Source organism: Hemitrygon akajei, chromosome 3, assembly GCF_048418815.1.
Source record: "Hemitrygon akajei chromosome 3, sHemAka1.3, whole genome shotgun sequence".
NCBI lineage: Eukaryota > Metazoa > Chordata > Chondrichthyes > Myliobatiformes > Dasyatidae > Hemitrygon > Hemitrygon akajei.
Window position 1 is genome coordinate 206,082,677 of NC_133126.1, and position 25,751 is coordinate 206,108,427.

Genomic DNA, 25,751 nt, shown 5'->3' on the forward strand with positions numbered 1-25,751 from the left:
TGTCCATAGTACATTTCCCTGCAAAAACATCATCCAAATTCACACCTGCAAGTTCTAGCCTTATAGCCTCATAATTTGCCCTTCCCCAATCAAAAATTTTCCTGTCCTCTCTGATTCTATCCTTTTCCATGATAATGCTAAAGGTCAGGGAGTGGTGATCACTGTCCCCCAAATGCTCACCCACTGACAGATCTGTGACCTCACCCGGTTCGTTACCTAATACTAGATCTAGTATGGCATTCCCCCTAGTCAGCCTGTCAACATACTGTGACAGGAATCTGTCCTGGACACACTTAACAAACTCTGCCCCATCTAAACCCTTGGAACTAATCAAGTGCCAATTAAGATTAGGGAAGTTAAAGTCACCCATGATAACAACCCTGTTATTTTTGCACCTTTCCAAAATCTGCCTCCCAATCTGCTCCTCGGTATCTTTGCTGCCACCAGGGGGCCTATAGAATACCCCCAGTAGAGTAACTGCGCTCCCTTCCTGTTCCTGACTTCTACCCATACTGACTCAAAGGAAGATCCTGCTATATTACCCACCCTTTCTGTAGCTGTAATAGTATCCCTGACCAGTAATGCCACCCCTCCTCCCCTTCCCCCCCCCCCCCCCCATCCCTTTTAAAGCACTGAAATCCAGGAATATTGAGAATCCATTCCTGCCCTGGTGTCAGCCAGGTCTCTGTAATGACCACTACATCATAATTCCATGTATGTATCCAAGCTCTCAGTTCATCACCTTTGTTCCTGATGCTTGCACATTCTTCCTGTAGTGAGGCAACCAGAACTGAACACTGTACTCCAAGTGGGGTCTGACCAAGATCTTATATAGCTGTAACATTACCTCATGGCTCTTGAACTCAATCCCACAGTTAATGAATGCCAACACACCATATCCCTTCTTAACAACACTGTCAACCTGCGCAGCAGCTTTGAGCGTTCTATGTACATGGACCCCTAGATCCCTCTGATCTTCCACAAGGCCAAGAGACTTACCATTCATATTTTATTCTTTCTTCAAATTGGACCTACCAAAATGAACCACTTCATACTTATCTGGGTTGAAGTGCATCTGCCACTTCTCAGCCCAGTTCTACATCCTATCAATGTCCTGCTGTAACCTCTGACAACTCTCCAGACTATCCACAACACCCCCAACCTTTATGTCATCAACAAACTTACTAACCCATCCCTCCACTTCCTCATCCAGGTCATTTATAAAAATGACAAAGAGGAGGGGTCCCAGAACAGATTATTAAGGATGAAGTTTCAGTATATGGAGGCACATGATAAAATAGGCCGTAGACAATATAGTCCTCTCAAGGGAAAATCAGTTGGAATTCTTTGAAGAAATCACCAGCAGTATAGACAAATGAAAATCAGTTGGTGTTGTGAAATTGAATTTTCAGAAGGTCTTTGACAAGGTGTCACACATGAGGTTGCTTAACAAGCAACAAGCCCACAGTATTACTGGAAACATTCTAGCATGGATAAAGCAGTAGCTGATTGGTAGGAGGCAAAGAGTGGGAATTAAGGGAGCTTTTTCTGGTTGGCTGTTAATGAATAGTGTGTTCTGATTCTTTTTATGTTATATGTCAATGATTTTGATGATGGAATTGATGGCTTTGTTGCAAAGTTTGCAGACAATATGAAGATAGGGCAGGTAGTTTTGAGAAAGTAAAGAGGCTTAAGAAGGACTTAGACAGATTAGGAGAATGGTCAAAGAAGTGGCAAATAGAATATGGTGTTGGGAAGTATATGGTCATGCACTTTAACAGAAGAAATTAAAGGGTTGAGAGAAAATATGAAAATCTGAGGTGCACAGGGATTGAGAGTCCTTGTGCAGGATTCCCTAAATGTTAGTTTGCAGGGTGAGCCTGTGGAGAGGCAAATGCGATGTTAGCATTCATGTCAAGAGGATTAGAATATAAAAGCAAGGATGCAATGTTAGATAGATAGATAGATAGATACTTTATTCATCCCCATGGGGAAATTCAACATTTTTTCCAATGTCCCATACACTTGTTGTAGCAAAACTAATTACATACAATACTTAACTCAGTAAAAATATGATATGCATCTAAATCACTCTCTCAAAAAGCATTAATAATAGCTTTTAAAAAGTTCTTAAGTAGTTTACTTAAATACATTAAATACAATCAACCCCGGCACTTTAACATATCTTATTCCTGGCGGTTGAATTGTAAAGCCGAATGGCATTGGGGAGTATTGACCTCTTCATCCTGTCTGAGGAGCATTGCATCGATAGCAACCTGTCGCTGAAACTGCTTCTCTGTCTCTGGATGGTGCTATGTAGAGGATGTTCAGGGTTTTCCATAATTGACCGTAGCCTACTCAGCGCCCTTCGCTCAGCTACCGATGTTATACTCTCCAGTACTTTGCCCACGACAGAGCCCGCCTTCCTTACCAGCTTATTAAGACGTGAGGCGTCCCTCTTCTTAATGCTGCCTCCCCAACACGCCACCACAAAGAAGAGGGCGCTCTCCACAACTGACCTATAGAACATCTTCAGCATCTCACTACAGACATTGAATGACGCCAACCTTCTAAGGAAGTACAGTCGACTCTGTGCCTTCCTGCACAAGGCATCTGTGTTGGCAGTCCAGTCTAGCTTCTCGTCTAACTGTACTCCCAGATACTTGTAGGTCTTAACCTGCTCCACACATTCTCCATTAATGATCACTGGCTCCATATGAGGCCTAGATCTCCTAAAGTCCACCACCATCTCCTTGGTCTTGGTGATATTGAGACGCAGGTAGTTTGAGTTGCACCATGTCACAAAGTCCTGTATCAGTTTCCTATACTCCTCCTCCTGTCCATTCCTGACACACCCCACTATGGCCGTGTCATCAGCGAACTTCTGCACATGGCAGGACTCCGAGTTATATTGGAAGTCTGATGTGTACAGGGTGAACAGGACCGGAGAGAGCACGGTCCCCTGCGGCGCTCGTGTGCTGCTGACCACCGTGTCAGACCTACAGTCTCCCAACCGCACATACTGAGGTCTATCTGTCAAGTAGTCCACTATCCAATCCACCATGTGAGAGTCTACTCCCATCTCCGTTAGTTTGTGCCTTAAGATCTTGGGTTGAGACTTTACAAAGCACCATTGAAGCCTCACTTGGAATATTGTGAGCAGTTTTGGGCCCCTTATCTAAGAAAGGATGTGCAGAAACTGGAGATGTTTCAAAGGGGGGTTCACAAAAATGATTCCAGGATTAAATAGCTTAATAAGAACATTTGATGGCTCTGAGTTTGTATTCACCGGAGTTCAGAAGAATGAGAGATGACCTACCTGGAATCTATGGAATGGGTGAAAGATCTTGATAGAGTGGATATGGAGAGTCTGTATCCTATGATGGTAGAGACTAAGACCAGAGGACTCAGCCTCAGAATAGAGGGGCTGTAGCGATGTGCTACACACAGCGCTGAAATAATGACACGCAGTCGGTAAGTTGTTTTGAGACTAGTTTTTTCAAACTTCGCGGTGCTGGCATTTAAATCCCTAGCGCCTGCCCTCTCCGGGCGGAAATGACATCAGAGGTGCATTACCAAAGTCTCCCCCCGCGCGCTGGCTATTTGTGAGCCGGTTCACCTGCGCAGAAAGTGGGTCGCCACATAACCCCCCCCCCCCCCCCAGAACTGGCGATACACCCCCCCAATGTCCACAGTCTGGATCAGCCTCTGTTTCGGAGGTCTGCCTCTGCGCCGCGGTGACTGAACCTCGACCGGCTGTGCCAAGTCCACATGGGCCGGTTTGAGTTGGTCCACCGTGAAAACCTCCTCTCTCCCCCCAATGTCCAGAACGTATGTGGACCTGTTGTTGTTGATCACCTTGAATGGCCCTTCGTATGGCCGCTGTAGCGGTGCCCGATGTCCGCCCCTTCGTACAAACACAAACTTACAGTTCTGCAGGTCTTTGGGTACATGGGTCGGGGTCAGTCCGTGCTGTGAAGTTGGTACGGGGGCCAGGTTGCCGAGCCTTTCGCGTAGCCTGTCCAGGACTGCTGCGGGTTCTTCCTCTTGCCCCCTTGGGGCTGGTATGAACTCTCCCGGGACGGCCAGGCGCGCGCCATACACCAACTCGGCCGACAAGGCTTGCAGATTCTCTTTGGGCGCTGTACGAATTCCAAGCAGGACCCAGGGAAGCTCGTCCACCCAGTTAGGTCCTCTCAGGCGGGCCATGAGAGCCGACTTCAAGTGACGGTGGAAGCGTTCCACCAGTCCGTTCAACTGTGGGTGGTAGGCAGTTGTGTGGTGCAGCTGCGTTCCCAACAGGCTGGCCACAGCCGACCACAGGCTGGAGGTGAACTGGGCGCCTCTGTCGGAGGTAATGTGGGCCGGTACCCCGAAGCGTGCTACCCAGGTTGCAATCAGTGCTCGGGTGCAGGAATCGGCAGATGTGTCGGTGAGCGGGACCGCCTCTGGCCACCTCATGAACCGGTCTACCATCGTTAGGAGGTACCGCACTCCTCGGGACACTGGTAGGGGGCCCACGATATCCACATGAATGTGGTCGAACCTCCGCTGGGTGGGTTCGAACTGCTGCGGCGGGGCTTTAGTGTGCCGCTGCACCTTGGTTGTTTGGCACTGTGCGCACATTCTGGCCCATTCACTGACCTGTTTGCGAAGTCCGTGCCACGCGAACTTGCTGGAGACCAGCCGGATGGTTGTCCTGATAGATGGGTGTGCCAAACCGTGTATGGAGTCGAAAACTCGCCGCCTCCAGGCTGCCGGAACGATGGGGCGAGGTTGGCTGGTAGCCACGTCGCACAGGAGGGTCGTCTCACCTGGGCCTACGAGAAAGTCCTGCAGCTGCAAACCCGAGACTGCGGTCCTGTAGTTGGGCATCTCGTCGTCTGCCTGCTGCGCCTCCGCCAGTGCTGCATAGTCCACCCCCAGGGACAGGGCCTGGGCAGCTGGTCTGGAGAGTGCGTCCGCCACGACATTGTCCTTTCCCGAGACATGCTGGATGTCCGTCGTGTACTCAGAAATGTAGGACAGATGTCATTGCTGGCGAGCCGACCAGGGATCGGACACCTTCGTGTACGCAAAGGTCAACGGTTTGTGGTCCATGAACGCTGTGAACGGCCTGCCTTCTAAGAAGTACCTGAAATGCCGGATTGCCAGATACAGTGCCAACAGCTCCCAGTCGAAAGCACTGTACTTGAGTTCGGGTGGTCGTAGGTGCTTGCTGAAGAACGCCGGGGTTGCCAGCGCCCCTCGATGAGCTGCTCCTGCACTCCACCGACTGCTGTGTTGGATGCATCCACCGTGAGGGCGGTTGGGACGTCCGTTCTGGGGTGCACCAGCATCGTGGCATCTGCCAAGGCTTCCTTGGCTTTAACGAAAGCGGCTGTGGCTTCCTCGACCCAAGTAATGTCCTTGCCTTTACCCGACATCAGGGTGTACAAAGGAAGCATGATACGGACTGCTGAGGGGTGGAAACGGTGGTAGAAGTTCACCATACCAACGAACTCCTGCAGGCCTTTGACCGTGTTGGGCCGGGCAAAGTGGCGGATCGCGTCTACCTTGGCGGGCAGAGGTGTTGCCCCGTCTTTGGTAATCCTGTGGCCCAGGAAGTCGATGGTATCGAGACCGAACTGGCATTTGGCCGGGTTGATCGTGAGGCCGAAATCACTCAGGCGGGAGTAGAGCTGGCGGAGGTGGGACAGATGCTCCTGACGACAACTGCTGACTATAAGGATGTCGTCCAAATAGATGAACGCAAAGTCCAGGTCGCGTCCCACTACATCCATTAGCCGCTGGAACGTCTGTGTGGCATTCTTTAGGCTGAACGGCATTCGGAGGAACTCGAACAGGCCGAACAGGGTGATGAGTGCTGTTTTGGGGATTGTCTTCAGGGTGCACCGGGATTTGATGGTATCCCTGGACGAGGTCGACTTTGGAAAAGATTCTTGCCCTGTGCAGGTTTGCTGCAAAGTCCTGTATGTGCGGCATGGGGTAGCGGTCTGGAGTGGTGGCCTCGTTCAGTCTGCGGTAGTCGCCGCATGGTCTCCAACCCCCGGTTGCTTTGGGCACCATGTGCAGGGGGGAGTCCCATGGGCTGTCGGACCTCCGTACGATCCCCAATTCCTCCATCCTCTTGAACTCCTCCTTCGCCAGGCGGAGCTTTTCCGGGGGGAGCCTTTGTGCGCGGGCATGGAGGGGTGGTCCCTGGGTCGGAATGTGGTGTTGTACCCCCATATCTGGGCATAGCTGCCGTGAACTGCGGTGCCATAATCGATGGAAAGTCTGCCAGGATTCTGGTGAATTCGTTGTCCGACAGCGTGATGGAGTCCAGGTGTGGGGCCGGCAACTTGGCTTCACCCAGGGAGAACGTCTGGAAATTCTCGGCACGTACCAGTCTTTTCCCTTGCAAGTCGACCAGCAGGCTGTGAGCTCGCAAGAAGTCCGCCCCCAAGAGTGGTTGGGCCACCGTGGCCAGTGTGAAGTCCCACATGAACTGGCTGGCACCGAACTGCAGCTGCACTGTGCGGGTGCCATAGGTCTGTATCGTGCTGCCGTTTGCGGCCCTCAGGGTGGGTCCTGGCTTCCTGTTGCGGGTGATCTCCGCTCCGGTGCCGACCAAGAAGTGGCGTCCCGACTGTTTGTCCCAGACGTACAAGAGGCTGTCCTGGTGACCTGCCACCATAGTCATTAGCGGCAGCTGGCCCTGGCCCTGGCCCTTGCAGGGTGGGCGACAGTGGCGGGCTTTTGTGCCCCACCGCTGGTGGTAGAAACACCACTGTTCGCTGGCCTCCTCACTCCTGCCTCTGTGTTGTGTGCGCCCCCCTGCCGGGCCTGGTCTGGTCTGCTGTTGGGCACGTGGCCTAGTAATCTGACAGACGGACGCCACAATCTCCCTCTTGGCTTTTCACAGCACGTCTGCCCAGGCCGCCACCTTTCGGGGGTCACTGAAATCTGCGTCGGCCAGCAGCAGATGTATGTCCTCAGGCAGTCGCTCTAGGAACGCTTGCTCGAACTTGAGGCAGAGCTTGTGTACGTCAGCCAGGGACAGCATCTCGTTCATCAATGCTGATGGCAGTCTGTCTCCCAAACCGTCCAGGTGAAGCAGGCGGGCACCCTGCTCACGCTGTGAGAGGCCAAAGGTCCCAATGAGCAGCACCTTGAATGCTTCATATTTGCCTTCTTCCGGGGGCGACTGTATGAAATCCTCAACCTGGCGGCCGTCTGCTGGTCATGGGCGCTCACCACGTGGTAGTAACGCGTGGAATCAGAGGATATCTGCCGAATCTGGAACTGGTCTTCTGCTTGGCTAAACCACACACGTGGTCGCAGCGTCCAGAAAGTCGGCAGTTTTAGTGAAACTGCGTGAACAGATGAAAAGTCGGTCATCTTTGGTCCAAATCCCTTTTGGACCGTCGGGGTCACCAATGTAGCGATGTGCTACACACAGCGCTGAAATAACAACTCACAGTCGGTAAGTTGTTTCGAGACTAGTTTATTCAAACTTTGCAGTGCTGGCATTTAAATCCCTAGCGCCCGCCCTCTCCGGGCGGAAATGACATCAGAGGTGCATTACCAAAGTCTCCCCCCACGCACTGGCTATTTGTGAGCCGGTTCGCCTGCGCAGAAAGTGGGTCGCCACAGGGCGTCCTTTTAGAACTGAGATGAGGAATTTCTTTAGCTAGAAAGTGGTGAATCTGTGGAATTGTTGCCACAGTCAACTCTGGAGGCCAATTCTTTATGTATATTTAAGGCAGAGGTTAGTAAATTCTTGATTGGTGAGGGCACGATGGGGAGAAGGCAGGATTTGGGGCTGAGAGGAAAAATGGATCAGCTATCTAATGCAATGGAGGAGCAGACTCGATGGGCCAAATGGCCTAATTCTGCTCTTGTATCTTATGGTCTAATATCTTATATCTGACCATGGATCAGCTGTACTGGATTGGATGTTATGTAATGAACTAAAAACAATCAAGGAGTTTAAGGTAAAAGAGCTCTTAGGAGCCAGTAATCACAGTATGAATGATTGAGTTCAACTTGTAATTTGATAGGGAGAAAATGAAGTCTGACGTAGCAGTATTTCAGTGGAGTAAAGGAAATTACAGTGGTATGAGAGGAGTTGGTTAAAGTAAGTTGGAAGCAGTCAGGGATGACAGCAGAATAACAATGGTGTTAGTTTCTGGGGAAAATGAGGAAGGAACAGGACAGATGTACTCCAAAAATGAAATAATACTCAAATGGAAAAATAGTACAACTGTGGCTGACAAGGGAAGTCAAAGCTAATGTAAAACAAAAGAGAGTGCATACAACAAAGAAAAATTAGCCGGAAGACAGAGGATTGGAAAGCTTTTAAGAACCTACAGAGAACAACTAAAAGAATCATTAGAAGGAAAAAGATGAAATATAAAAATAAGCCAGCAAACAATATCAAAGTGAATAGTAAAAGCTTTCTCAAGCATATTAAAAAATTAAAAAAGAGATGAGAGTGGATATAGGACCACTAGATAATGAGACCAGAGAAAAAAATAACATGGGCCAAGGAGGTGGCAGATGAACTAAATGAATATTTTGCATCAGTCTTCACTGTGGAGGACACTAACACTGTGCTAGATGTAGTGTGTGAAGAAGAGAAATGAGAGCAGTAACTATTAAAAGGGAGAAGATGCTCAAAAAGGATACATAAGTCACCCGGGCCAGATGAACTGCTCCCTAGAGTTCTGAAAGATGTGGCCTTAGAGATTTGGTGGCATTAGCAATGACCTTTCAAAAATCAGTGGACACTGGCATGGTGCCAGAGGACTGGAAAATTACAAATGTTACTCCACTCTTTAAGAAAGAGGGAAGGCAAAAGAAACAAAATTATAGACCTGAACTCAGTGCTTGGGAAAATGGTGGAGTCAGTTATTAAGGATAAGGTGATGGAATACTTGGTGACACAGGACAAGATAGGACAAAGTTAGTATGGTTTTCTTAAGGTAAAATCTTGCCTGTTGGAATTCTTTGAGGAGATTACAAGTAGAATAGATAAAGGAGATGCAGTGGCTATTGTATATTTGGACTTCCAGAAGGCCTTTGACAAGGTGCCACACTGAGGTTGCTTACCAAGGTATTACAGGAAAGTTATTGGTAGGAAGCAGCAAGTGGGAATAAAAGGATCCTTTTCTGGTTGGTTGCCAGTGACTAGTGGTGTTCCACAGGGGTCAGTGTTGAGACCGCTTCCTTTTTGATGCTGTATATCAATGATTTGGGTGATGGAATAGATGGTTTTGTTGCCAAGTTTGCAGATGTTTGAAGATTGGTGGAGGGGCAGATAGTGTGGAGGAAATTGGTAGGGTGTAGAGGGACTTAGACAGATCGGGAGAATGGGCAAAAAAGTGGCAATTGAAATACAATGTTGGAAAATGCATGATTATGCACTTTGGTAGTAGAAATAAATGTGCAGACTATTTTCTAAATGGGGAGAAAATCCAAAAATCTGAGATGCAAAGGGACTTAGGAGGCCTTGTGCAGAACAACCTAAAAGTTAACTTGCAGGTTGAATCAATGGTGAGGAAGACAAATGCAATGTTAGCATTCATTTCAAGAGGTCTTGAATATAAGAGCAAGGACGTTATGCTGAGGTTTCATAAGGCACTGGTGAGGCCTCACCTTGATTATTGTGAACAATTTTGGGCTCCTCATCTAAGATGTGTCGGCTTCGGAGATGGTCCAGATGACAGTCACAAGGATGATTCCAGGATTGAAAGGGTTATCATATGAGGAATGTTTGATGGCTCTGGGTCTGAACTCGCTGGAATTTAGACAGATGAATGGGGAACTCATTGAAACCTTTTGAATGTTGAAAGGCCTAAACAGAGATCATAAAACTTAGGAGCAGAATTAGGCCATACAGCCCATCGAGTCACCTCCACCATTCCATCATGTCTGTTCCTGGATCTCACTCAACCCCATAAACTTGCCTTCTTCCCATATCTTTTGATACCCTGACTGATCAGGAAACAATCAACTTCCACCTTAAATATATGACTTGGCCTCCACCGTAGTCTGTGGCAGAGCATTCCACAGGTTTGCAATCTCCTTTTTGGAATACATCTATCCAAAAAGTAGCATACCAACGCAGAACTCCTGTGGAAACCTGTGGAATAATGTTGAAGAAGCATTTGATGGCTGAGGCCCCGGATGTGGAGAGGATATTTCCCATGGTGGGGGATTGTAGGACAAGCAGGCACAGCCTCAGGATAGAGCAGCATCCAGTTAAAACAGAGATGTGGAGAAATTTCTTTAGCCGGAGAGTGGTGAATTTGTGGAATTTGTTACTACGTGTACCTGTGGGGGCCAGGTCATTGGCAGAGTTTGTTAGGTTCTCGATTGGGCATGGACATTTTTACTACTCAGGGTAAAAGAGAGGCAAGAATGCGCAGGCGTGTGACATCAGCCAGTAGCGTGTGAAAGGTTTAAAAAGGCAAGGAATCTTCAACAGTTTTAGATTCAGAGCAAGACAGCTGAGTGAATGGCTGATTTTTCGGAGTGAAGGGTTTTTTACTACTCGGGGTAAAAGAGAGGCGAGACTGTGGTGACGTCAGGTTTAAAAAGCACGAAAGGTTTAAAAAGAAGACCGCCGTATCCAACGGGCAGCGGAGTGAGAGGCAGCAGAGTGATAGAGTAGCAGAGTGGTAGTGCTTTGGCTCAACAGGCTTAGGTGGTAATGGGACAAGGCAAGGTAGGTTTAACTGTGTTAACTGTGGAAAGGAGGTAGTATGTGTGTGAGGCCAGTTTTCTGTGCTCGGTGTCAAATGTGGGGGGGTTCCTGGAGTCTCCCAGTGTCCCAGACGGCCTTATCTGCACCAGGTGTGTTGAGCTGCAGCTCCTAAAGGATTGAGTTAGGGAACTGGAGATGCAGCTCCATGACCTTCGCCTGGTCAGGGAGAGCAAGGAGGTGATAGAGAGGAGTTATAGGCAGGTGGTCACACCAGGGCCACAGGAGACAGACAGGTGGGTCACAGTCAGTAGGGGGAAGGGGAAGAGTCAGGTACTAGAAAGTACTCCTTTGGCTGTACCCCTTGACAATAAGTACTCCTGTTTGAGTACTGTTGGGGGGGACAACCTACCTGGGGGAAGCAGCAGTGGCCATGCCTCTGGCACAGAATCTGGCCCTGTGGCTCAGAAGGATAGGGAAGGGAAGAGGAAGGCATTAGTGATAGGGGACTCTAGTTAGGGGGTCAGACAGGCGATTCTATGGACGCAGGAAAGAAACTCAAATGGTAGTTTGCCTCCCAGGTGCCAGGGTCCGGGATTTTTCAGATTTTGTCCAAGATATCCTGCAGTGGGAGGGAGAACAGCCAGAGGTTGTGGTACATATTGGTACCAATGACATAGATAGCAAAAGGGAAGAAGTCCTGAAAAAAGACTACAGGGAGTTAGGAAGAAGTTGAGAAGCAGGACCGCAAAGATATTAATCTCAGGATTACTGCCTGTGCCACGCGACAGTGAGAATACGAATAGGATGAGGTGAAGGATAAATGCGTGGCTGAGGGATTGGAGCAGGGGGCAGGGATTTAGATTTCTGGATCATTGGGACCCATTTTGGGGCAGGTGTGACCTGTACAAAAAGGACGGGTCGCACTTGAATCCCGGGGACCTATATCATGTCAGGGAGGTTTACTAAGGCTGCTGGGGAGAGTTTAAACCAGAATTGTTGGGGAGTGAGAACCGAACTGAAGAGACTGGGGAAGAGGAAGTTGGCTCACAAATAAAGAACACTTGTAGACAGTGTGAGAGGGAGGATAAGCAGGTGATAGAGAAGGGATGAGCTCAGACCGAAGGTTTGAAATGTGTCTATTTTAATGCAAGGAGTGTTGTGAACAAAGCGGATGAGCTTAGAGCGTGGATCAGTACTTGGAGATATGATGTGGTGGCCATCACAGAGACTTGAATGGCTCAGGGACAGGAATGGTTACTTCAAGTGCCGAATTTTGGATGTTTCAGGAAGGACAGGGAGGGAGGCAAAAGAGGTGGAGGCATAGCACTGTTGATCAGAGATAGTGTCACGACTGCAGAAAAGGTGGACGCCATGCAGAGATTGTCTACGGAGTCTCTGTGGATGGAGGTTAGGAACAGGAAGGGTTAATAACTCTACTGGGTGTTTTTTTATAGACCACCCAGTAGTAACAGGGTTATTGAGGAGCAGATACGGAAACAGATCCTGGAAAGTTGTAATAATAACAGAGTTGTCGTGATGGTAGATTTTAATTTCCCAAATATAGGGTAGCATCTCCCTAGAGCAAGGGGTTTAGATGAGGTGGAGCTTGTTAGGTGTGTTCAGAAAGGTTTCTTGACACAAAATGTAGATAAGCCTACAAGAGGAGAGGCTGTACTTGATTTGGTATTGGGAAATGAACCTGGTCAGGTGTCATATCTCTCAGTGGGACAGCATTTTGGAGATAGTGATCATAATTGTGTCTCCTTTACAATAGCATTGGAAAGAGATAGGAACAGACAAGTTAGAAAAGCATTTAATTGCAGTAAGGGGAATTATGAGGCTATCAGGCAGGAAATTGGAGGCTTAAGTTGGAAACAGATATTCTCAGGGAAAAGTACGGAAGAAATGTGGCAAATATTCAGGGGATATTTGAGTAGAGTTCTGTATAGGTACGTTCCAATGAGACAGGGAAGTTATGGTAGGGTACAGGAACTGTGGTGTACAAAGGCTGTAATAAATCTAGTCAAGAAGAAAAGAAAAGCTTACAAAAGGTTCAGAGAGCGAGGTAATGTTAGAGATCTAGAAGATTATAAGGCTGATAGGAAGGAGCTTAAGGAAATTAGGAGAGCCAGAAGGGGCCATGAGATGGCCTTGGCAGGCAAGATTAAGGAAAACCCAAAGGCATTCTACAAGTATGTGAAGAGCAAGAGGATAAGACATGAAAGAATAGGACCTATCAAGTGTGACAATGGGAAAGTATGTATGGAATTGGAGGAAATAGCAGAGGTACTTAATGAATAGTTTACTTCCGTATTCACTTTGGGAAAGGATTTTGGTGATGGTAGTGATGACTTGTAGCAGACTGAGAAGCTTGAGAGTGTAAATATTAAGAAAGAGGATGTGCTGGAGCTTTTGGAAAGCATCAAGTTGGATAAGTCACTGGGACCGGATGAGATGTACCCCAGGCTACTGTGGGAGGCAAGGAAGGAGATTGCTGAGCCTCTGGCAATGATCTTTGCATCATCAATGGTGACAGGAGAGGTTCCGGAGGATTGGAGGGTTGTGGATGTTGTTTCTTTATTCAAGAAAGGGAGTAGACATAGCCCAGGAAATTATAGACCAGTGAGTCTTACCTCAGTGGTTGGTAAGTTGATGTAGAAGATCCTGAGATGCAGTATTTATGAACATTTGGAGAGGTATAATATGATTAGGAGTAGTCAGCATGGCTTTGTCAAGGGCAGGTCGTGCCTTACGAGCTTGATTGAATTTTTTGAGGATGTGACTAAACACATTGATGAAGGAAGAGCAGTAGATGTAGCCTATATGGATTTCAGCAAGATATTTGATAAGGTACCCCATGCAGGACTTATTGAGAAAGTAAGGGGGCATGGGATTCAAGGGGACATTGCTTTGTGGATCCAGAACTGGCTTGCCCACAGAAGGCAGAGTGGTTGTAGATGGGTCACTTTCTGCATGGAGGTCGGTGACCAGAGGCGTGCCTCAGGGATCTGTTCTGGGATTCTTACTCTTTGTGGTTTTTATAAATGACCTGGATGAGGAAGTGGAGGGATGGGTTAGTAAGTTTGCTGATGACACAAAGGTTGGAGGTGTTGTGAATAGTGTGGAGAGCTGTTAGATGTTATAGCGGGATATTGATAGGATGCAAAACTGGGCTGAGACGTGGCAGATAGAATTCAACCCAGATAAGTGTCAGGTGGTTCATTTTGGTAGGTCAAATATGATGGCAGAACATAGTATTAATGGTAAGACTCTTGGCAGCGTGGAGGATCAGAGGGATCTTGGGGTCCGAGTCCATAGGACCCTCAAAGCAGCTGTGCAGGTTCACTCTGTGGTTAAGAAGGTGTACGGTGTATTGGCCTTCATCAATCGTGGGACTGAATTTAGGAGCAGAGAGGTAATGTTACAGCTATATAGGACCCTGGTCAGACCCCGCTTGGAGTACTCTGCTCATTTCTGGTCGCCTTACTACAGGAAGGATGTGGAAGCCATAGAAAGGGTGCAGAGGAGATTTACAAGGATGTTGCCTGGATTGGGGAGCATGCCTTATGGAAACAGGTTGAGTGAACTCGGCCTTTTCTCCTTGGAGTGACGGAGGATGACAGGTGAATTGGTAGAGGTGTATAAGATGATGAGAGGCATTGATCATGTGGGTAGTCAGAGGCCTTTTCCTTTAGATGCTGTTCTTGAATTGCTGAGTGTGTACCTTCAGGCCTCTGTACTGCCTACCTGATGGTAACAGTGAGAAAAGGTCATGCCCTGGGTGCTGGAGGTCCTTAATAATGGATACTGTCTTTCTGAGACATGGGGGACTTGAAAATGCATGTAGATTGGGAATGTCAGGTTGGTGCTGGATTACAGGATGGGGAATTTTTAAAATGTCTATGACCTGATTTTTTAGAGCAGCTTGTGATTGAGCCCATTAGAGGATCAGCTATTCTCGTATGGGTGTTGTGTAATGAAGCAGAATTGATAAGAGAGTTTAGGGTCAAAGTACCTAAGGGCAAGTGATCATAATGTGATCAAATTCACCCTAAAATATGAGAAGGAGAAGCTAAAATCAGATGTATCAGTAGTACAGTGGAGTAAAGGGAATTCTAGAGGCATGAGAGAGGAATTGGCCAGAATTAATTGGAAAAGAACACTGGCAGGGATGATGGCAGAGTAGCCATGCTGAAGTTTCTGGAAGCAATTCAGAAGGCACAGGATATATGCAATCCAAAGAGGAGTAAGTATTCTGAAGACAAGTTGACATAACCATGTGTAACAAGAGAAGTCAAAGCCAAAGAGAGGGCATATAATAGAGCAAAAATTAGTGGGAAGTTTGAGGATTGGGCAGTAGATGTAGTGTATATGGATTTCAGCAAGGCATTTGATAAGTTACCCCATGCAAGACTTATTGAGAAAGTAAGGGGGCAAGGGATTCAAGGGGACATTGCTTTGTGGATCCAGAACTAGCTTGCCCACAGAAAGCAAAGTGTGGTTGTAGATGGGTCATATTCTGCATGGAGATCGGTCACCAGTGGGGTGCCTCAGGGATCTGTTCTGCAACCCTTACTATTCGTGATTTTTGTAAATGACCTGGATGAGAAAGTGGAGAGATGGGTTTATAAGTTTGCTGATGACACAAAGGTTGGAGGTGTTGTGGATAGTGTGGATGGCTGTCAGAGGTTACAGCGGGACTTTGATAGGATGCAAAACTGGGCAACTGGGCTGAGAAGTGGCAGATGAAGTTTAACCCAGATAGTTGTGAAGTGGTTCATTTTGGTAGGTCAAATATGATGGCAAAATATGGTATTAATGATAAGACTCTTGGCAGTGTGGAGGATCAGAGGGATCTTGGGGTCCGAGTCCATAGGACACTCAAAGCAGCTGTGCAGGTTGACTCTGTGGTTAAGAAGGCGTACGGTGTATTGGTCTTCATCAATCATGGAATTGAATTTAGAAGCCGAGAGGTAATTTTGAAGCTATATAGGACCCTGGTCAGACTCCACTTGGTGTACTGTGCTCAGTTCTGGTCACCTCACTACAGGAAGGATGTGGAAGCCATAGAAAGGGTGCAGAGGAGATTTACAAGGATGTTGTCTGGATTGGGGAGCATGCCATATGAGAATAGGTTGAGTGAACTCAGCCTTTTTTCCTTGGAGCGACGGAGGATGAGAGGTGACCTGATAGAGGTGTATAAGATGATGAGAGGCATTGATCGTGTGGATTGTCAGAGGCTTTTTCCCAGGGCTGAAATGCTTGCCACAAGAGGACACAAGTTTATGGTTGTGGGGAGTAGGTACAGAGGAGATGTCAGGGGTAAGTTATACGCAGAGAGTGGTGCGTGCGTGGAATGGGCTGCCAACAATGGTGGTGGAGGCAGATACAATAGGGTCTTTTAAGATACTTTTAGATAGGTACATGGTGCTTAGTAAAATAGAGGGCTGGAGGTAAGCCTAGTAATTTCTACGGTAGGGACATTTTCAGCACAACTTTGTGGACCGAAGGGCCTGTATTGTGCTGTAGGGTTTTGTGTGTTTCTATGTTTCTGTGGCATCAAATGTTACAGGGAGAAGGCTGAGGAATAGGTTGAGGAAGGGGAAAAAAAGGATCAGCCATGATTGAATGGTGGAGCAGACTTGATGGACCAAATGGCCTAATTCTGTTCCTATGTCTTATGGTGTTATGATGTTTTTAAGTTTTACACTTTAAAAACCTTACCATTGCTGTTATCTATTATCTAAGACTGAGGCGGCCCTGGAGACAAGCGAAGTTGCCATATTCGGCCTTCATCTCCCCACTCAGTTTCCTGCAGTGATACTCGCGGCTGTGAAAAAGTTTATAATTTCTGCTTCCACAGATCTGAGTTCAAAAGTTTGATGTTATGTTACCGTTTAATAAAACTCTAATTAGGGCTCATCTGGAATATTGCATACAGTTCTAGTCGCCCTACTATAGGAAGGATGTCGAAGCTTTGCTGAGGTTTACCAGAATGCTGGCTGGATTAGAGGGTACGTACCTTAATGAAGGGTGGACAACCTTTGATTGTTTTCTCTGGAGCAGTGGATCTGAGAGGAGATCTGATCGAGGTGTATAAGATTATGAGAGGCATTGCTATAGTAGACAGACAATGTGTTTTCCCAGGGTTTAAATTAGAGCATTGAGTATAGGAGATGGGATGTAATGTTAAAATTGTAGAAGGCATTGGTGAGGCCAAATTTGGAGTATTGTATACAGTTCTGGTCACCGAATTATATGAAAGATGTCAACAAAATAGAGAGAGTACAGAGAAGATTTACTAGAATGTTATCTGGGTCTCAGCACCTAAGTTACAGAGAAAGGTTGAATTAAGTTAGGTCTTTATTCTTTGGAGCGTATAAGGTTGAGGGGGGACTTGATAGAGGTATTTAAAATTATGAGGGGGATAGATAGAGTTGATGTGGATAGGCTTTTTCCATTGAGAGTAGGGGAGATTCAAACAAGAGGACATGAGTTGAGAGTTAAGGGGCAAAAGTTTAAGGGTAACACGAGGGGGAACTTTTTTATTCAGAGAGTGGTAGCTGTGTGGAACTAGCTTCCAGTAGAAGTGGTAGAGGCAGATTCGATATTACCATTTAAAAAAAATTGGATAGGTATATGGACAGGAAAGGAATGGAGGGTTATGGGCCGAGTGCAGGTTGGTGGGACTAGGTAAGAGTAAGCGTTGGGCACGGACTAGAAGGGCCGAGATGGCCTGTTTCCATGCTGTAATTATTGTATGGTTATATGGTTAAATGTCTAAAACTGGAAGGCATGCATTGAGTGAGAAAGGGGTTAATTTTAAAGTAGATATGAGGGGCAAGTTTTTTTTTCCACAGAGAGTGGTGGGTGCCTGGAATGCATTGTCTGGGGTGGTGGGAGAGGCAGTTACATTTGAGACTTTGAAGAGATGTTTAGATAGGCACATGGATGTGAAGTAAATGGAAGAATATGGACATTGTGTCGGCAGAAGAGATTGTTTGCCATTTGATTACTAATTTATTTGGTTTGGTATTACTTCTTGGGGTAAAGGGTCTTTTGCTGTTCTATGTGACAGGGCAGATGGAGGAGAAGAGTGGGTAGTACAAAGCCAGTAGTAAAACTGCAGCATTGAGGGTCATTCTGGAAGGCTTTTAAAACGGGGCTCAATGGGTAGAGCTGGGAGTAGATAGTCCCATGTAGTTTCATGCCTAACTGATAGGAGATGTCTGAAAGAGAAATAAGAGAAATAATGAGAGTTCCCAGCTAATGTCACGGTAGTGTAGCAGTTAGTGTGACACTACTATGACTTGGGACATTGGAGTTTGTCAATCTCAATCTTAATCATCAACCTTGGTATCCTCTGTAAGGAGTCTCTGTACTTCCTCCCCATTGGATGGGTGGGTTTCCTCCTACAGTACAAGGACAAACCAGCTAGTAGGTTAATTGGTCATTGCAAATTGTCCCACGATTAGGCTAGGGTTAAAACAGGGGTTGTTGGGGGGCAAGACTGGAGGGCCGGAAGGGCCTGTTCTGTGATGTCAGAAGTAAATGCCCGGTCATTTCAGATTGATTCCACCGCTCTTTGGAACAGATTTCCAAAAACAGGACCTTAGAGGAAAGTGCTTTTTCTTGTTTGAAATAAATGACCTTTTATTTTCTATCGATAACCCCTGATTTTAGACTCTCCCATAAGAGGGAACATCCTCTCCATAACCACCTTGAAAAGACCACTCAGATTTTTTATGTTTCAATCAAATCCTTTCTCCCTGCTCTAACTCCAGTGGATACCCCAGTGGTCTGTTCAACCATCCTTCAGAAGACAACCCTCCCATTCCCAGTATTAGACGCAGGGGAGACTAGGACTAGAGGGTACAACCTCAGAACAGATTAACGTCCTTTTAGAACAGAGATGAAGAGGAATTTCTTTAGCCAGATGGCAGTAAATCTGTGGAATTTATTGCCATAAACAGCTGTGGCAGCCAAGTCATTGGGTATATTTAAAGCGGAAGTTAATAGGTTCTTGATTAGTCAGGACGTCAAAGGTTACGGAGAGAAGGCAGGAGAATGAGGTTGAGAGGGATAATAAATGCAGGGTGCCTTCAAGAGAGTGAATCCAAGAAACAAATCTGGTCCAAATGGAGTACCTGGCCAAGTACTGAAGAACCGTGCCACCAACTGGTTGGTGTATTCAAGGATATTTTCAACCTCTTGCTCCAGCAGAGTGTGTTACCTACCTTCTTCAAACAGGGTTCAATCATACCACTGCCCAAGAAGAGCGTGGTAATCTGTCTAAATGACTATCACCCAGTGGCATTTATTTACACAGTAATGATGTGTTTTGAGAGGCTGTTGTTGAAGCATATCAATTCCTGTGTGGCATCTTGGATCTGTTCCAATTCACCTACCGAAGCAATAGGTTTACAGCAGATGCTATGTCATTGGCTCTTCACACAACCCTGGAATAGCTGGACAGCAAAGATATATACATCAGGATGCTTTTTATCAATTACAGGTTGGCATTTAACACCATCATCCCCTTAAAGCTAATCAGTAAACTCCAGGACCTTGGCTTCAATACCCCCCTTGTGCAATTGGATCCTGGATTTCATCACTTGTAGACCCCAGTCAGTTCGGATTGGCAAAAATCACAGTGGGGATGTGTACTTAGCCCTATACCTATCACTTTATGGCTAAGTACAGCTCCAAAATCATATACAAGTTTACTGATGACACCATTGTTGTGGGCTGTATTAAAGTTGGTGATAGATCAGCATACAGGAGGAAGATTGAAAATTTGGCTGAGTGATGTAGTAACTACAACTTCTCACTCAATGTCAATAAGACCAAGGAGCTGATGGTAGATTTCAGAACATGGAAACCAGAGGTCCATGAGCCAGTAATCATTGGAGAGGGTCAGTAACTTAAAATTCCTGGGTGTCACAATCTCAGAGGACCTGTCCTGAACCCATCATATAAATATAATTGTGAGGAAAGCACAACGGTGCCTCTATTTCCTCAGGAGTCTGCAGAAATTCGGCATATCATCAAAAACCTTGGCAAACTTCTATTGATGTGTGGTGGAAAGTGTGCTGACTGGCTGTATCATGGCCTGGAATGGGAACACCAATGCCTTTGAGCAGTAGTGGATTCAGTACATCACTGTACTGTACTGAATTTACCAGTACATCACTGGTAAAACCCTCCCAAAGATTGAGCACATCTACGTGAAACATTGCCATAGAAAAGCAGCATCCATCATCAAAGAACCTCACCACCCAGGACATTCTCTTTTCTCACTGCTGCCATCAAGTAGAAGGTACAGGTGCCTTAAAACTCGCACCTGTTCAAGAACAGTTACTACCCCTCAACCATCAGTCTCTTGAACAAAACTCATTTAAGGACTCTTTTATCTTGTTATTTCATGCTCATTATTTGTTGCTATCTTGTTTATAGTTTACAGTTCCTGATGTTTACAGTTTACAGATTCTGTTTACAGTTAATGTTTCATAGATTTGCTAAATATGCCTGCACAAAAAGAATCTCAGGGTTGTATGTGGTGCCATGTAATACTCGGTTAATAAATTTTTACTATGAACTTTGAAATCAGCCGTGATGGAATGGCAGAGCAGTCTCAATGGGCTGAATTGCCTAATTCTGCTCCTATGTCTTCTGATCTTATCAAGTTCAAGTTTGTTTATTGTCATCTGCCTACAGATAAACTAACAAATGAAACAATGTTCCTCCAGACAACAGTGCACCCATAAAACATATATCACTCATAGCATGTAAAATATAAACATAAATAAGTTTATAAAATATAATTCAAAATACATACACCATACAGCATAGGTAAACAGTAAACAGCTCACTCTCCTAGTTACACGACCTCGGTGTTGGCAGGGTATTCATTTGTGTCACAGCCTGAGGGAAGAAGCTGTTACCCAGTCTGGAAGTCTGAATCCTGATGTTCCTGTACCTCCTTCTTGATAACTGGATGAAAGAGATTGTGATAGGGATCCACAACAATAATTTGGCCACTCCATCTACAACACTCCCTGTAAATGTCACAAACGGGGTTGTAGGGGGAGGGTGGGCGGAGGAGATTCCAATGCTCTTTTCATCAGTTTTTACTATCCTCTGTAGGGGCTTGCAGTCTGATGCCTTGTAGCTTCTATACCACACAATGCAGCCAGATTTGATATTAGATTTATTTTTTAATAGATTGCTTTCTAAACTACAAACTTTTAGTTTCCAGAAACGTTTGTGGTATCTTATGAAATGCCTCCTAGAAACCTAAATGTATGACTGAACATCACTGAGTCATGGCTGAAAGAAGGCCATAGTTGGGAGCTTAACATCAAAGGATATACTTTGTATCGAAAGGACAGGCAGGAAGGCATAGGCTGTGGTGTGGCTCTGTTGGTAAGAGATGGAATTACATCTTTAGAAAGAGGCTTCATAGGGTCATAGCCAAAGGGTGGTAGTGGGGACAAGTTCCCACTGCTAAACAAATGCTCTTCATGGCGTGTGTCTCAAACAGCCTCTGACAACCAAGTCCAACTCCTGGCCTTCACGTGTGGCATAGTTCTTATGTCTGGCGGAGCTGTTCTCACTGACAGGAGAAGGGGCAAAGGTGGGCCACTGGTGCCTTAAAACCAGTTGCTCTGGGCTCGTTAACCACGGATGATAGCTCATCTAGGAGAGGGAATACACAGATTTCAAACCTCCGCTGCCTTGTGGCTGTACCCGCTCACGGGATAGGCTTTGGGAGTAAACCCCGAGGAGAAATCCGGAGTCGGAGTCCTGAAGGTGGCTGACTGCTGTACCCAGCACTGGCACAGCAACTCCTGCGATGCAGCTGGCACCAAACTGTATCGACTTTCGTCGTTCCTTTGGACTTGTCATCAGCATGGAGCAACATGCGTGGGCAACAGATGGATCTCCATATCAACTCTGCCCTGGCTTGCGCCCTGGAGAAGCCACTTCCGGTGACTACCAGAGACACAGTATCAATGGTCGACCACGACCGATGGAGGCCACGTAGGGTCAGAGAGTGTTGAATCTTTGTGGGTGGAATTAAGAAACATGCAAGGGTGAAAAACCATTATGGGAATCATATGTAAGCCTTCAAGTACAACTTTGCAGTAGTCAAGATGTGGCGTTGAGATTGCAAAGGAAGCTGGAAAAGCGATGTAATAAGGATAATGTCACGTTTGTGATGGGATCTTCAATATGCCAGGGGACTGGGAAATCAGGTTGGTACCCACTCAGAAAAGAGGGAATTTGTTGAATGCCTATGAGACGACTTTTTAATGCAGCTTGTGCTTCAGCCTACTCAGGAAAAGGCTGTCTTAGATTGGGTGTTGTGTAATAGCCCAGCTCTTCTTAGGGAGCTTAATGTAAAGAAACCCCTAGGAGACTGTGATCATAATATGAATGAATTCATGTTGCATTTGGAGAGGGAGAAGCATAAGACACATCAGTAGCACAAAGGAATAAAGGGAGTTACAGAAGCATGAGAGAGGAGCTTGCCCAGGTGGATTGGAGGAGTATACTGGTGGAGATGACGGCAGAACGGAAATGACTGATGTTTCTGGGGATTCTGTGGATGGGAACTGAGTTTTAATAGTCTGCAGATGATGGTTTAGAAACGAATGGCATCTGACTCCTATTTGCTGCCAGTGTAGATAATCTGTGAAGGGTCTCGGCTCAGAAGGTAACTGTTTATTCATTTCTATTGACGCTGCCTGACCTGCTGAGTTCCTCCAGCATTTTAAGTGTGTTACTCTGGATTTCTAGTACCTGCAGAATCCCTTGTGTTTTCAACAGATTACTTGATCACAGGCAGCAATAATTGTTAGCCTCCGTGAAATAAGACTCAGCACAGAGCAGCTGTCAGTGCTGATTCCCCCTGGGTGATGACAATTTATTTGACTAGTGGGGGGCATTTGATTTAGAATATAGAACATAGAACAGGAACAGACCCTTCGGCCCACAAAGTTTGCTGAACAAAATAAATTAGTAATCAAATGGCCAACTAAACTAATCTCTTCTGCCTGCACAATGTCCTTATCCTCCCAGAATCAGAATCAGGTTTATTATCACCGGCACTTTCCAGGCATGCATCACTCTCTGTGTAAAAAAATTTTGATAGCCTTTGTTTGGTCTTTGTTTCAGGGTGGGGATGAGGTGGAAGCCTATCAGATTGAATGCCTGAAGTCAGGGAAATGGAGCAGTGGAATTCCGACCTGTAAAGGTAAGTCAGGTGCTTCGGACATTACAGTGGATTCTGGTTAATCGGAGGAGATCAGGACCAGTACATTTTGGCCCAGTTAAGCAGCTGTCTTAATTAGCTAAAGTTTCATGGAAATAGTTAAAAAGGTATAAAAAAGACAAATGACCATTTAACTGAGTAACAAATTATGTATTTAAATAAAATACAGAACAAATTAGAACACTACTAATACTACAGTACTGTAAACCTGTGTATTAGTTCCTAATTGTTATTGACGAAAAACATTTATCTAGTGTATGCTGGCATGTTCTTTTGATTGACTAAATGAACAAAATCAGTGCAGACACCTAATGGAGATAATGGACTGCCTCATACAATGCTATCGATGATTGTGTCCTCTAAATATTCAACTTTGTCTTGCTGCTTATTTCTCACAAAAAACTGTTTGCTTTAAGCACGGTATAATGTCTAACAGCCACACATGACTGATGCTAGTTGGAAACTGTTCGGCAACAGTCTCCTATCCCAATTTAGTGGCATTGTGTCCCTAATAAATGAAAGAGTTGTGCCAAATAAGTGGCTGTCCTGATTAACCAATGGCCCAATTTACCAGAATCCACTGTACACCTAAACAGGCAACTACAAACACGGTGTGAATAATAAACTGAAATAAATTCAGGGAACAATGGAAGCACTCCACAGGTCAGACAGACTCTGGACAGAGAGATGCATCGTCAGTGCTTCAGATCAAAGACTTCCAAAGTTCAAATTCAAAGTAAATTTATTATCAAAGTACATATAGGTCACCATATACAACCCTGAGATTCATTTTCTTGTAGGCAATCACAGTAAATACTAGAAACACAATAGAATCAAATAGAATGAATGAAAGACCACACCTAACAAGATGGACAAATAGACAAGGTGCAAAAGATAACAAACAGTCAAATACAAAAAGAAAAATAATAATAATAATAATAAATAAATAAACAATAAACATTGAGAATCTGAGATGAAGTGTCCTTGAAAATGAGACCGTAGGTCATGCGAACAGTACAATGTTGGGGTGAATGAAGCTGAAATTATTCTCTCTGGTTCAGAAGCTTGATAACTGTTCCTGAACCTGGTGGTGCAGGTCTGAGGCTCCTGGACCTCCTTCTTGATGGGAGCAGTGGGAAGAGAGTATGGCTAAATGAAGGGATTCCTTGATAATGGTTGCTGCTTTTTTGCAACAGTGCTCCATGTAGCTGTGCTCAATGGTGGGAAGGGTTGTACCTGTAATGGACTGGGTCGTATCCACTACTTTTTGTAGGCGTTTCTGGTCAAGGATATTGGTGTTTCCATACGAGGCTGTGATACAACCAGTCAATATACTCTTCACCACAATCTATAGAGGTTTGTCAAAGTTTTAGATGACATGCTAAATCTTCACAAATTTCTAAGAAAAGTTACTAACAGAAAAGATCAAAATGAACTTTTACATTGCAGAGAAGGTAAGAAGTGGAAAGAGACTGGACAATCTGTATGAGGGAGAATATAATGAAATCTGGATGGTGACATTGGAAACAGTTGGAAGGGACACTCAGAGCAAAGAAGGATTGGGAAGGGGTGGGGTAGCGGAGCCGCCACTTTATTCCCTTTAGTGCAGAGGGACAATGCGTAACTCACAGCAGGTCAGAATGACAATCTGTGTGATTTCTGTGGAGCACACATGGTTTTAACTACCGTAGATTCCATACTACAGAGCGCACCTGATTAAAAGCCGCAGGCTCTAATTTTAGAAAGAAAATCAAATTTGTACTTGTACAAGCCGCACCGGATTTTAAGCCGCAGGTGTCCCACGTTGTAATATGAGATATTTACACAGAAAGATATTACACGTGAGGATTTTTTAACTTTTAATTAAATCCGTATGGTAACATAAACAAATACATATTGCAAATGCTTTTTTTCAAACCGTGCCTGTAACACGGCTACTTTTAAATATACATATGTATCGGTAACACACAAATTACGTGGCGTATACTTTTTTACTGAACAGTGCACGAACAACATTCCAATATCTCCTAACGACTGGTAAAAAAATATATATACTGCAGCCTACCAGGAAAAGTTATTGATCGCCTTTAACTTAAAAGCAGCGTTCTCGCGCGGGTCTAATGCGCTCGTCTAATGCGCTCCCCCCCTCCACCTTTCCGTTTATCGCAAACCGGTATTTCCCACAAGACGCGGCGAAACCGGATGTGATGTCATAGCATCCCGGGATGTAGTACAGAAAACAAATATAGTTAAAACACTTCTAACTTTAACTAGAAAATACTAACAAATGAATTACTAAGCGAAAATATTATAAACTAAATAACTGCCATAAAGGCAGCACAATGCTTTTCTTCGAGTGTTTTCCATGTTGATGAGGGTGAGTACAAATGACTGATTTACAATAATTGTGAAAGTGCGCTTGATTTATCGTACAATTTCATTGGACCTCTGTGAACTACTCATCAATTTTATTGGTCTACTGTTACGAGGCAAAATGTTTTTGGCGGCATGAAAAAAAACCATGCATTAGCCGCACCGTAGTAAAAGCCGCAGTGTTCAAAGCTGTTCAAAGCGTGGGAAAAAAGTAGCAGCTTATAATCCGGCATCTACGGTACATGGAATCAGTTAGGGACATTTTTAATAGTATCCTGGCGTGGACCTAATTCGCCTAAAGTGTCCAACTCTGCCGTCATGGATCTATCTATCTTATCTGCCGGTGGGAAGGGTTGAAGAGAAGACAGTTTTTTCCTCAGCAGTTTGATCGAAGCACAACTACTCAAG

The 25,751-nt window shown here is 45.5% G+C and overlaps 1 protein-coding gene across 8 annotated transcripts in view; it reads left to right on the forward strand.

Moving 5' to 3' along the window:
- masp1 (MBL associated serine protease 1) overlaps nt 1–25,751 on the forward strand; it is a 370,450-nt gene that overhangs the window by 130,186 nt on the left and 214,513 nt on the right. For all 8 annotated transcript variants that reach the window (XM_073041736.1, XM_073041738.1, XM_073041735.1 and 5 more), the window contains exon 8: nt 22,874–22,952. In XM_073041736.1, the coding sequence (XP_072897837.1) occupies nt 22,874–22,952 (79 nt within the window). The remainder of the gene's footprint in view (nt 1–22,873; nt 22,953–25,751) is intronic.